This window comes from Anomaloglossus baeobatrachus, chromosome 1 (assembly GCF_048569485.1).
Source record: "Anomaloglossus baeobatrachus isolate aAnoBae1 chromosome 1, aAnoBae1.hap1, whole genome shotgun sequence".
Taxonomy (NCBI): Eukaryota; Metazoa; Chordata; class Amphibia; order Anura; family Aromobatidae; genus Anomaloglossus; species Anomaloglossus baeobatrachus.
Genome location: NC_134353.1, coordinates 800809067 through 800822269, shown reverse-complemented (window position 1 = coordinate 800822269; position 13203 = coordinate 800809067). Strand labels below are relative to the sequence as shown.

The 13203-nt window shown below is 45.3% G+C and overlaps 1 protein-coding gene across 1 annotated transcript in view; it reads left to right on the top strand.

The window, feature by feature from the left end:
• The window catches only part of WDR36 (WD repeat domain 36), a 150817-nt gene that overhangs the window by 65483 nt on the left and 72131 nt on the right, over window positions 1–13203 (top strand). Inside the window, exons 9-12 of the mRNA XM_075325018.1 lie at window positions 1693–1813; window positions 1901–1966; window positions 2306–2389; window positions 3279–3433. Coding sequence (XP_075181133.1) covers window positions 1693–1813; window positions 1901–1966; window positions 2306–2389; window positions 3279–3433 — 426 coding nt within the window. The remainder of the gene's footprint in view (window positions 1–1692; window positions 1814–1900; window positions 1967–2305; window positions 2390–3278; window positions 3434–13203) is intronic.

The following is a 13203-nucleotide window of genomic DNA, read 5'->3' as shown; positions in this document are numbered from 1 at the left end:
CTTAGCGGTCTCTTCCATCACGTGAGGCTTTGTATGCTACATTTCATCATCTCAGAGTGCGGCATCCGGCACCCTCCGTTGTCGCTAGCGTGTTTTCCACCTTTAAAGATTATATTGTTCTCCTTCCTTTAGGCATTTTGCCTCTATGAGAGGTTTTTACACAATCTGATGTAGTTCATTGTACTTGTCTCTCACAGCTGTGTTGAGAAATTTGGGGTTTGTCCTCCCAGTATGCCCTTGCAGAGATCTGACCGCTTCTGGGGCTATCATTGCTTGCTAATTTCCATATGCTGGTGCTTAAGATTTGGCTAAGCTATAGAATCATAGAATGGTAGAGTTGGAAGGCACCTCAAGGGCCATCGGGTCCAATCCCCTGTGAGTGCAGTTTTCTTTAAATGTTTATCCATAGTATCATAGAATGGTAGTTGGAAGGGACCTCAAGGGCCATTGGGAAAGCTGGGGTGACCCTGCCAGGGTATGGCTTACTTCTCTTGTATGGTAGGAACCTCTTCGGTCATAGGCCTCCAGGTGTCTGTTCTTCTATTCCACACGGCTGCTACTTAGTCTGCAGACCACTTCTTTGCAGAGCTCTTACCTTTGTGTCAGCCAATGAAGTCTTAGCAGAAGGGTACTGCAGGGCAATTACTCAGGTGGTAACCTGAGGGATTGCCTTTTTTCCACCCGAAGAACTTCTTTAGGGCATCCTATAGTTCTATCCCGCAATGAAGCGCTCAGGAAAACTGGATTTTTGGTACTTAACGTAAAATCTCTGACTCATAGCCTGCAGTTGGAGATGTGGCACACTCCTTTTGTTTTGGTTGTTTTTGGGTTTGCTTTTACTGCTTTTGTACTAAGTGATTAACTGGATGGTAAATGTTGAAATGGGCCAGATGTAGGCTGTTGAGGGGAAGCTTTCTTTTTTTTTTTTTTTTTCTTCTAAGATTCGTAGTCAGGTTCTGGCAGCATATTGCCATTGTTTCTGTATGTTGACAGGAAAAGTCCAGCTCACCGTGACAGTCCAATTAAGCTGCAGTCCAGAGCGGTTCTGCCAGGGCGTGTAACCATACAAAAAGTAAAGTAATCCAACTTCACAAACTTGCAGTTTACTTCTATATCTACTTTATTGGAATATATAATGTGTGAAAAACATTGCTGTAACAGTAGTTAGAATTATACGCGTTTCGGATGTTGCAGCATCCTTATTCATGCATGAGAAGCTGAATTACTTTCCTTTTTATAGTGTCTGTATCACCAATGAAAGCTACAACATAGATAATTTACAGTGAGTACCAAAAATCCTGTTCTTGCATTTAGTCTTAACTGACGACCCAGGATTGCATTGGATAGGGTGACATCTCCACCTGTCATGTTATCTCCATTTGGTAATATAAAGTTGCCAGTAGTTGTTGCAAAGAGGTGAAGCTACTCACCTCATTTTTTAGGTCAATTAAAGAAACCAGCTATACAACTGTGTTTGGCCGATTCTCCTATTGAATGTGCTGTTTTGACTGCAAAATCAATCATTCTTCTACTAGGTGGTGGAGCCAGCTGTTAAACTTCTTGGCTCATCTTGTGAATATTCTGTGATTTGAACTGTTTAGGTGGAATTTTTATTTTTGTAAAGATTTGTAATAAATTTTCTTCTGTGTGTTGCTTAATCTAATAATCCTCACACAACTGTCTACTTGCTAGGTATGGATTTTTGATGGCCCTGGAGGCCAAGGGCGTTTGCTTCGGTTCCGTGTTGGTCACAGTGCTCCCCCCACTTTCATTCGGCACCATGGTATGGATGGAAGGCAAATCCTGAGTGCAGGTAAGTCATGATTATTATGGTTGGTGGTTTCTATTTAACATTTTCTTGCTAATGGATAATTATATTTCCTGTATTTCTTTTTTGTAGGACAAGATGGAACAATACAATCATTTTCCACAGTTCATGATCGATACAACAAAAGCCTTGGTCATGGTAAGTAAATGGGGAGAAAAAAAATATACCGTATAATTTCTCAGGTGCTTTATTGGAGGTCATTGCTAAACCATGGTTCCTGTGTCCCCCAGTGAAGGCTATGAGAAAGATTTTACTGTAAAAGCCAAAAATACTTTTTTGGGGTATTTCACTTGGTGACACAGGAAAAACGTTTAGCTGCATCCCAAATGAAAGCTATGAAAATAGATTTTACAATACAAAACAAAAATCTTATTACCCTTGCGACTGCATCTATAACATATCAAACTAATGTACCACAAATTTGTGTAAACTAACCTTGCACTGCTAATGATGGAATATATTCTCTTATTTTAATAGGGTCAATAAATAAAGCCAAAGCTAAAAAAGTTGGACTTCGCTGCAAATCCCTAAGGCTGCCTCCTGTTGTGGCATTTGCATCTGGTGTGTATCCTTAAACATTACATTTGTGTTCACTTTTTTCATTAAAGATAAAGTATTCTTGTCTGAATGATTGGTATCATGTTGTAACTGTAAAAAAAAAACATGTAAATGGGAGCAGGTACCAAAAATTCTTAGCCAAGTCTATGGAAAATGTAGAAAATTGCTCTTTATGTAAGTGGAATAATTGAGTACAGCAGAAACGTGGCATTCCAAGCCATAATACTGCGCAAGAGAATAGCCTAAACTTTCATGTGGATTGCCTATAGTAAAGATTACCGTGGAAAATGTTATTGCACCTGATTTTTGGGACCACCACCTATCCGGAGAGTTAACGAACTAATAGCGCTGACTAGGATTAGTGTTGTGTTTTTTTTTTTTCCACATAGTCACACTTTCGGCCTCTAGTTGTGCCTTCCTGGTCTGTACTAGTGGTCACAAATGTCTTCTCTCACGATCAAAAAGTGTTTTTCCCAATGATTCACAATCTTTTTATAACATGGGATAACCCTTTAAATGTCCCAACAAATATGTCCTAATATCGAGGATCTAAAAGTGTTGAGTTAGGCCGGTTTCACACATCCGGCTTTTTGCCGTTTTGCCGGATGCAGCGCTCTCCCGTACAGTTAATACAGTACAATGACAGTGCTGTAACTTCCGGGTCACATGCGCCGGTCACATGACAGCATGTGACCGGCGCTTGTTGCGCTGTCATTGTACTGTATTAACTGTACGGGAGAGCGCCGCATCCGGCAAAACGGCAAAAAGCCGGATGTGTGAAACCGGCCTTATTGATTTCAGTGCTAGGCTGCTGCTGTATTTGTGTACAGAAATATATAGTACATGTATACGCTTTCTATAAATGTGCTTATATTTTTGTATGATTTGGCAGAGACTGCACGGCAGGCTGACTGGGACGGGATCATTGCATGTCACCAGCGCAAGTTAACCTGTACTACGTGGAATTTTGCTCGCTCTACAATGGGGGCTCACAAGCTAGAGCCCCCAAATCTCATAAATATTGAAACAAAAGACATACATGCCACTGTAAGTATGATTCCTTTAGAGGTATGTAGATTGGTGTTATAGGATTTTATAATCGGTAAAACGCATAATCCCTTAACACCCTGTGCCATAATGGAATATAGGGCAGTAATAATGCGAGCCTAGGAGTTGTGCCGATCTTATTATGCATCCAACACCCAACAGGAGCATCGGGAGACAAGAATAATCTGTTATATTTAACTTCTTAGATGCTGCAGCTAATGAAGTTAATCCCTTCGTAACATAGCCAGTTTGGACTTTCATAACCAGACCATGGGTGTTTAGCTTCTGCCTCCGGAGGACACACAAAGTACTACACTAAAAAGTGTAGCTCCTCCCTCTGAGCTTATACACCCCCTGGTGAGCAGACCCAGCCAGTTTATCGCTTTGTGTTCAGGAGGCATACATCCACACATGCATTCTCATATGATTTTTTCCTTTTGGAATGAGTTTGAAGAACTGCGGGTCCACGTCTGGACCCCCGGCATGTCCCTTCTCACCCCACTGTGTCGGCGGTGTTGTAAGGTTGATTTCCTAGGCTGGAGCCTTACATGCCGTGCTCCTTCACCATCCCTCCTGGGCTCTGGCTTGAAGTGGGAGCCAGCACGGTCTCCATGCCTGGCAGGAGACCGGTCTCCATCCGCAGCCCTTCAGGACCCTGCTGGACCGGAGCACTCATCCCCAGGGACCTGGCCCTGCGTCTCAGCAGCTAAGTACCTGAGGCGTTTCTATTTGGGGTTCTCTGTGCTGTATTGTTTGGGGAGAGTGTGCTTGTTGTATTTACTGACATTTCCGGCGGGTTCTCTAGCTATCGCCCGAGAACCGCGCCGATGGTGCCTGCTCGTCGGCCTCGCCGCTCAAATTTAGTTTCGTTTTCACTGCCCTCACATGTCACTCATGCAGAGGGACAGCGCGGCTCCTCCCGGCGGCCGTTCTGCACAAGGGAGGGACATTCCCCACTGCTGTGCGTGTCTCCTCCCCTGTAGGTCTCTATGGCCCTCCAGATCCAGCTCTTAATGCAAGTCCCGCCCCCTCTCTTCGCTCCGGCGACCATTTTCTCAGCGTTCACTCAGCGCTGGTCTGCGTTCTGCATCCCTGCTGAGGTGCTGTGTTTGGGGGTCCGGACTTCGGGATCTGGAGGGCACACAACACCGCTCTGCACAGCACAGCGGTCTGGTAAGCCACAACCGGTTCTGGTTGTGGACCTCTGTGTATACTCTCTGGGGTTCATTCTCTGGCAGAGCCCCCACTTCAGCAGCATGTCTCACACGAGGAGCAAGGCTCCAAAGCTTTACTCTGTATGCGCTGCATGTAAGCTCCTGCTGCCTGAACCGAGCACCTATCCACATTGTGATGCCTGCTCTACCTTGGCGGTGCCACAGCCTGGAGTCTCACCCCCAGTGGTCTCTCAGGCTGCTCCTGCTCCTGTGGGTGAACCCCCGGCTTGGGTAGAATCCTTTTCTAGGTCTATCTCCGGTCTATCTCCCAGTCTTTTGCTGAGTCCATGGGACTTCTGTCCAGGACTCTGCTGAATCTGCATCAGCCACCCTCACAGGGTGCCTCTGCTGCTAGGTCTCTCTCAGGACCGGAGCTCACAGAGGATTCATCCTCAGGTCCCAGACCCCGTCCTCCTGAGAAGAGACGTAGGGTTCCCTCTCCCTCCTCCTCAAGAGCAGACTCGCAGGATGAGGAGGATGCCTTTACAGGGGGTTCGGAGGCTAACTCCATGTACCCCATTGATCTGTCCGAAAGTGACTCAGATTTTAGTGTCTTGATTGCTTCCATTAACTCTGTACTGGATCTCAATCCGCCAGTATCAGAGGAGCAACCCTCTCTGGCAGAAAAGCACCAGTTTACCTCGCCTAAGAGAGTAAAGAGTGTGTTCTTTAACCACACCAGTTTTCAGGCCGCTGTGTCCAAGCCCAGGGACTGTCCTGACAAACGCTTCCCAAAGCGTGGTTCTGATGACCGTTTTCCCTTTCCACCTGAGGTGGTCACGGAGTGGGCTCAGTCCCCAAAGGTAGACCCCCCGGTGTCTAGGCTCTCAGCCCGGACCGTTGTGTCGGTGGCTGATGGCACCTCCCTTAAGGATTCCACTGACCGCCAGATTGACCTTCTGGCCAAATCCGTATATGAAGCGGTGGGGGCCTCCTTTTCCCCGACTTTTGCAGCAGTGTGGGCTCTCAAAGCCATCTCTGCTTCTCTGGAGGAGATGCATTCCCTCACCAGGGAATCTATGCCCGAAATGGTTGCCTTGACTTCCCAAGCTTCAGCTTTTTCATCCTATGCCATGTCTGCCATGCTGGAGGCTTCTCACCGCACTGCGGTGGCTTCGGCTAATTCCCTCACTATCCGCAGGATCTTGTGGCTTCGAGAGTGGAAGGCAGATGCTTCTTCAAAGAAGTACCTTGCTGGGCTCCCTTTTGCTGGGTCCCGGCTGTTCGGAGAACAGCTGGATGAAATTATTAAGGAAGCTACTGGCGGGAAGAGTACTTCCATGCCACAAACCAAAGCCAGGAAACCTGCCCAGGGTAGGAATCAGTCGAGGTTTCGCTCCTTTCGTTCCTCCAACTGGTCGTCCTCTAAGCCCTCGGCCTCGTCCACTAACTCAGCCAAGGACCAGAAATCCAACTGGCGCCCAAAAGCGCGTCCACAGAAGACCGCAGGAGGTGCTGCCACTAAGGCAGCCTCCTCGTGACTATCTGCCCGCCCCAGCAACGTCCTTAGTCGGTGGCAGGCTCTCCCACTTTGGCGACGCTTGGTTTCAACACGTCTCCGATCAGTGGGTGAGAGATATCATCTCCCACGACTACAGGATAGAATTCTCTTCCAGTCCGCCAAACAGATTTTTTTCTCTCAACCCCCCCCCCTGCTCCAAGGCCGCCGCCTTCTCACAGGCCGTGGCATCCTTGCAGGCCAATGGAGTAATTGTACCAGTTCCCGCCCGGGAACGGTTCAAAGGTTTCTACTCAAATCTCTTCCTAGTCTCCAAAAAGGACGGTACATTCCGACCTATCCTGGATCTCAAGCTTCTCAACAAGCATGTTCAGGTGCGGCACTTTCGCATGGAGTCTCTGCGATCAGTCATTGCCTCAATGACCCAAGGGGATTTCCTAGCGTCCATCGACATCAGAGATGCCTATCTGCATGTGCCAATTGCAGTTTCACACCAGCGTTGGCTACGTTTTGCAATCGGAGAAGATCATTTCCAATTTGTGGCTCTCCCCTTCGGGTTGGCCACAGCCCCTCGGGTATTCACCAAGGTCATGGCAGCAGTGATTGCGGTTCTGCACCTACAGGGGTTGGCAGTGATTCCTTACCTGGACGACCTTCAGTCAAGGCTTCATCCACCGCAGACTGTCAGCGGAGTGTCTCGCTCACTCTCGCCACTCTAGCCCAATTCGGGTGGCTGGTCAATCTGCCCAAATCCACTCTGACTCCGACCCAGAGTCTCACGTACCTAGGGATGCAGTTCGAGTCTTTGCCGGCACTTGTGAAGTTGCCCTTAGTCAAACAGCAGTCCCTCCAACTGGCAGTGCGCTCTCTGCTGAGGCCCCGCCGTTCTTCCCTCAGGCGTCTGATGCAGGTGCTGGGTCAAATGGTGGCGTCAATAGAAGCTGTCCCATTTGCCCAGTTCCATCTGCGCCCCCTGCAGCTGGACATTCTCCGCTGTTGGGACAAGCGGCCTTCCTCCTTACACAGGTTAGTGGCTCTGTCGCCACAGACCAGGAGCTCTCTTCAGTGGTGGCTTCGGCCCCTCTCTCTGTCCCAGGGGCGCTCCTTCCTGGCCCCGTCCTGGGTGATCCTCACCACGGATGCCAGTCTATCCGGCTGGGGAGCGGTATGTCTCCACCACAGAGCGCAGGGCACTTGGACTCCGTCCGAGTCAGCCCTTTCAATCAATGTGCTGGAAACCCGAGCTGTGCTTCTAGCTCTCCTAGCTTTTCACCACCTGTTGGCGGGCAGGCACATTCGAGTCCAGTCAGACAGCGCGACAGCGGTTGCCTACATCAATCACCAAGGCGGGACACGCAGCCGCCTGGCAATGTTGGAGGTACAACGCATCCTTCAATGGGTGGAGGACTCGGGGTCCACCATATCCGCAGTCCACATCCCAGGCGTGGAAAACTGGGAGGCAGATTATCTCAGCCGTCAAACCGTGGACGGTGGCGAGTGGTCCCTGTACCCGGCAGTGTTTCAGTCAATCTGCCGCAAATGGGGCACTCCGGACGTGGACCTAATGGCATCCCGTCACAACAACAAAGTTCCTGTTTACGTGGCTCGCTCCCACGATCCTCAGGCATTCGCCGCGGACGCTCTGGTTCAAGACTGGTCCCAGTTTCGTCTGTCCTACGTGTTTCCCCCTCTAGCGCTCTTGCCCAGAGTCCTGCGCAAGATCAGAATGGAGGGCCGTCGAGTCATCCTCATTGCACCGGACTGGCCCAGGCGAGCTTGGTATCCAGACCTGCTCCATCTGTCCGTAGAGATGCCGTGGCATCTCCCGGACCGTCCAGACCTTCTCTCGCAAGGTCCGTTTTTCCGTCTGAATTCTGCGGCTCTCAAATTGACGGCGTGGCTCTTGAGTCCTGGATTTTGACGGCTTCTGGTGTCAAGGTCAGAATGACGATGATGAGACTCAAAGGATCTCTTGATATCCGGCTGCTGCTTCTAATTAAAATGTCATGGGTGCACGCGAGAATGAAAAATAACTGCACAGCAAGTCAGTTACATCTATCTCCATGACCGGCTCTTAACCAAGTGTGTTCTTTATTGTTTGAAAGAGACTCTAGACCGAGCAGTAAGGGGGTGTAAACAAAAGTTTTAGTCCAATCAAGTATCGTAGGTCAGGGCTTCATGACGTAGAGAGATCTGCATATGCCCCTTGGATTGGTCAATCCAAGGCTTCAGGAATTTCATTGTCCATCTGTCTTGGGTGTAAACCAGGAAATGGTGGCCATCTTGCTATACATATATATATATATATCCTAGTATATACTGAGGTTAAGGAAAATACACTGAATATGCAATATACATATATACATGTTAGTAAGAAACAAAAGCATTCACAAATATGTGAGTTAGTTCACATCTACTGAACTATATAACTGAGTCTATGAAATGGCTGAATTAAGTATTTTTGGATACTCAATTCTTTATCCTCAACAGTCCCCCCTAAAGACTTACTTCTGCCATTTCTGAATTCTAAGGGTACTGTGTTCCCTTAGGAAGAGAGGTAGAAAGATCTGTTGAAAAACCTGCCTAACTGAACGTTGAAACATGGGCGGAAAGGGGAAAGGGGTTTTCTTCACCAGTTTGAGACCAAGGACTCCTAGGCGAGTCCTCACCCTTTGTAGTTGGACTTTCCCATGTCTCAAGGTTCTCTAAGTCCTCTCTTCTAACTGTTCTGGCAATACTGGTCTAAAACTGTACAGGGTTTTCTGGAAAGGATAAGTATGAGCAGAACGCTCAGTGCAGCTCCGGTTGATTAACCCTTCTACAATGCGAGGTGTGGATCCATAGATGTTTCTGTGGTTGGATCAGCTCCTCTAGTGTTGACTCATAGCTCTTTCTCGCTTGTCCTTTAGAATCAATCAGTCTCCTGACTGGAGACCATATGCTAATAGCTCTGATCTAAGATCTGGAATTGGAGAATACACCTGTTTAGCACACTATTCAGTCAATTATATAAAAATATACATGCCTATGCTAAACCAAAAAACATCTTACATAAAGACCTGCTTATTGCAAAAAGAAAACAGAACATATACATTTTATACACCATTTACTAGTTTCCACTTTTCTATAAAATATACACTTTTTGTAAACACATTTTTCTTTACATACCACCTTCATGTGCTTCTCAACAATAATGTCGTTTTCTGCACTGGAATACCTCTGACCAAACCTGGAAAGAAATTTACACAACACGCACAGACTTGCATACAACGTGCTCATGATATACATCTATAATCAGTTTGCAGTCTCTAAGAATGGGTAGAGCAGGTGCAGGGTGTTTCTACGGACTCTTTACAGTTTTTTTCTCACTTCGTTCTAGGCACTTGTCTCACAAGACTGGGTGAATCTGCCCACCTGGGTACTGAACCCGGTGTCACCAAAGCACACGCTGACAATTGTCTTTCACAGATGTTACCTGGGCCATCATTAAGAAGAGCTCTCATGGCAGAGAAAGCTTACCACCCTTTATCCACAGACCTTCCTCATTCAGCTGGCTCCCTGCATGTCACACTCCATTCCTTGTTGTATCGCTTGTTCCTGTAGGGATGTAAGAACACAAGGAGTAACAGAAGTCACTGACGTGACCAATGTCACCAAGGCATGGTCGGTATTGGTGAAAGACTCTCAACTCTAGGCCCGTTCACTGCTTCTTGGTCAGCTGCACCTGTGCAAGGATCTCCATCCGAATCCATCAGCTCAGATCTAGACTTTCTTTTCGGCATACCTAATTCATTTGACAACAGGAAAAAATCTACAACCTACATACACCTCTAAAGACTCTTACCCACTCCTGTTCTACCCATCTAGAGAGGGCATTTAATGCATCACTGTCTCCTGTATCAATAGGATTGGAGGGAGTGGTCGAATTTAGACTACCTCATGTGGTGTAAACAGCAGCATATCCAGTGCAGAATCGACCACCATCTGGTTTCATCTATAAAAACAAAAACTAAAAAATATACATTAGATCATTCTTATAACTTCATCTCTGATCATAATACAGTTAGTGGTCATCTATACTTCACATGACTGAGAATACTAAATAAATAAACAAACAAATAAATAAACAAATAAACATATAAGACAAGACTTTCCTATTTCAGTTAACAGATATACCTCATAGTAATCTAATAAACATAACCTATGGGAAAAAGGTCAGCTTCAAAACCAAGGTCAACTTCAAAACCTATCTAATATGCCTACTGCACCCTCCAAGAAACTGGAGAATATAATTAATACCTTATTCCCCCCTTGTTTAATTGTTTATTTACCAATATGGCAAAATTCAGCATTTTTATACTGGTATTCCCTAAAAGAAAAGATAAAACAGCAGGTAATAAATTAGCCACATACTAAAATGAACAAACACTGAAAATAACGTACATCTCACAACAATATACAATACTGGGAAATTTCAAAACTTTACAATAAACAACACTGTATCCATAAAGAAAAGAAAAGCCTTTCATAGTAGAAACGACTGAGACATGATTAAATGACAGCTGTGACTAGGCGACTAACTGGCAAAAAATATATGAATGGTTTAGAAATAATCGTAAAAACAGAAAAGGTGATAGAGTCACAAAATAAAAATATATTGTTCAAATAAATCGCCATTAAAAACAAAACAACACAAATTATATCGCGCATCCCATAAAATTTAATATTCCCTATTCAGGTATAAACAGCAAACTAAAAATGTGAAACCCTGAACTCTAAGGGTTAAACCAAACTTACGTCACTATTGGAGAGAGACACATTCCATTCTTACTTCTTAAAGTGAGAGAGGAAGAGGGAAAAAAAACTCATCCTTTGTTATAACAAAGACATAGCAGGGAACACATCCATTACCCATGTACATTGAATGCATTATACATTTTTCCTAATTCCTTTTTACAAATGGATTTGATACATTTTGACATCAGTAGGGGTAAGTCGTTTACAATTTTTGTTTTAAATTAACTAACATAATACAAAGATATATATATTTACCTTCCTCTATTTTATTTTATGATATAATGCTGCAGGACTTTTAAAATACCAATTAATTTTATGTGAACAGATCTATTTCCACATCATTTCTGTAAAAATTTCACTTACTTATCTTTGACTTGCACTTATGGGATAACTGAGTAAACAAATATACTATTTATGCTTATTCAAATGTGTTAGTCATATATACCAGAGAACACCTCCCACCGGGGATGGGTGGAGAGCTTTGAACAAAGAGCCATTGCGAGGGGTGTGGCTTATGAGGTGTACTGCCATCAGTGGGTGTAGCAAGACGGCTGCCACAGGAAGTTCCAGGCACCTGACTTCCGGGTGCAGCATCCATGTTGTGACTCCCTGGGTGTACTGGGAGTGTCTGGAACTACGTAGTAAACCCGGGATACTTTAGTGCCTGTAAATTTGCATTCCAGCATACAAAGGAGAGATATGATTAGCACCAGATATAATGACTTCTAGAGAAGAACAATAAGGCATCGCTAGAGAAACACATTTAGTGATTCTACAAACAGCAACAGACAGTGAATGAGGTCTTTGTTCTTCATTATAAACTCACTACAGATTAATCTGAACTTCAATACATGGGTTGCAGCCTGCCATCTAGTGGTAGTCCAACGATATTACACAACTTTTTGCAATCTTTTATATTTTTTCCGTTTTTTGTAACTAGGGCGACAGCGTTCTCAGCTCCTACTAAAAACAACATATTTATCTTTTGAACAGAGTATACAGTGCTTAATTGGATCGGCCGTTCCAATGGAGTCCTTTCTCGTCTCGTCCGCGTTTGTAACACGCTGACAGTGACTCACGTCTAATACGCATGAGAATCCGCTAACTCCAGCACCCTTACCTCAACTAAAGTGAGTTCCTTTCCTGCCTCGTTATGAAGACCTACCTGCTCATAACAGTGGCTCACGTTTAAAACGCAGAGGAATACGCTAAATCCACTTTAAGTTAACAGAACCCTTCCCGCCTCGTTTATTATTTATCCAACATTCAATATTCAATATTTAATATTTAATATTCAATATTTAATATCTGATGTTTAATATCTAACAAACAGTGGCTGTGTTAACCGCAACACAGGGGAATCGCTAGTTCTCATACTTCTGTTCAAAAACAAACAAGTTAAAAAAACTGAAAAATGCATGAACCCGTTAATTTCTCTCAAATCCAAACTAAAATAACACTTGTTTTTCTTTCAAATCATTACAACTTAATGTACTATACAAAGACTGCGGAGCTGTGTAACTTGATCTCCGCTCTGCCTCAAGCAGCTGGTGGACATATAGCCCCCACCTTTTTGCTTCCTCTGAGTGTAAGAATGTAAGGATGTGCTCCCCCCTCTCGCATTCCTTGTTCTCAATAGAAAGACTGTCAGGGATATCCCTGGGCTTAACCAGACCCCCCTTCTCCCTTTGTTCACAGCGAAGAAGAAAAAAAAAAAAACTACAGGCAATTAACTCTCCGAGAACCAAACAGAGAAATCACAAGCTTGATTAACCATACACTTATATACAAATAAACAGCTACTCAAGAAAACACCCCATTTCTAATTACAGACAGCCGGATACTTTACAACCTACCCCTAGCCCCTATGGGAGCTGGGTCCTTCTAGCCCACCGGCGGGTGACAGTCACACCGTTAGGTCTCCGGTGCACTACCATTCTCCGGACTAGTGACCACCCACTTTCGCCAGGTGTCTCTCGATCCACAGGTAAAACAGCACACACAATGTATATGATGGTTACCTGCGAAATGAAGGGTGATCAATCCTATCAAGCGACACCTGGATACTTGTGGAGTAGCCCCCAGACGTCCGGAAAATGGAAGCTCTGACTCACCCTTTACGGTAGTCCCTTCGTGGTCGCCAGTTGTCAAGGTCAGAATGACGATGATGATGAGACTCAAAGGATCTCTTGATATCCGGCTGCTGCTTCTAATTAAAATGTCATGGGTGCACGCGAGAATGAAAAATAACTGCACAGCAAGTCAGTTACATCTATCTCCATGACCGGCTCTTAACCAAG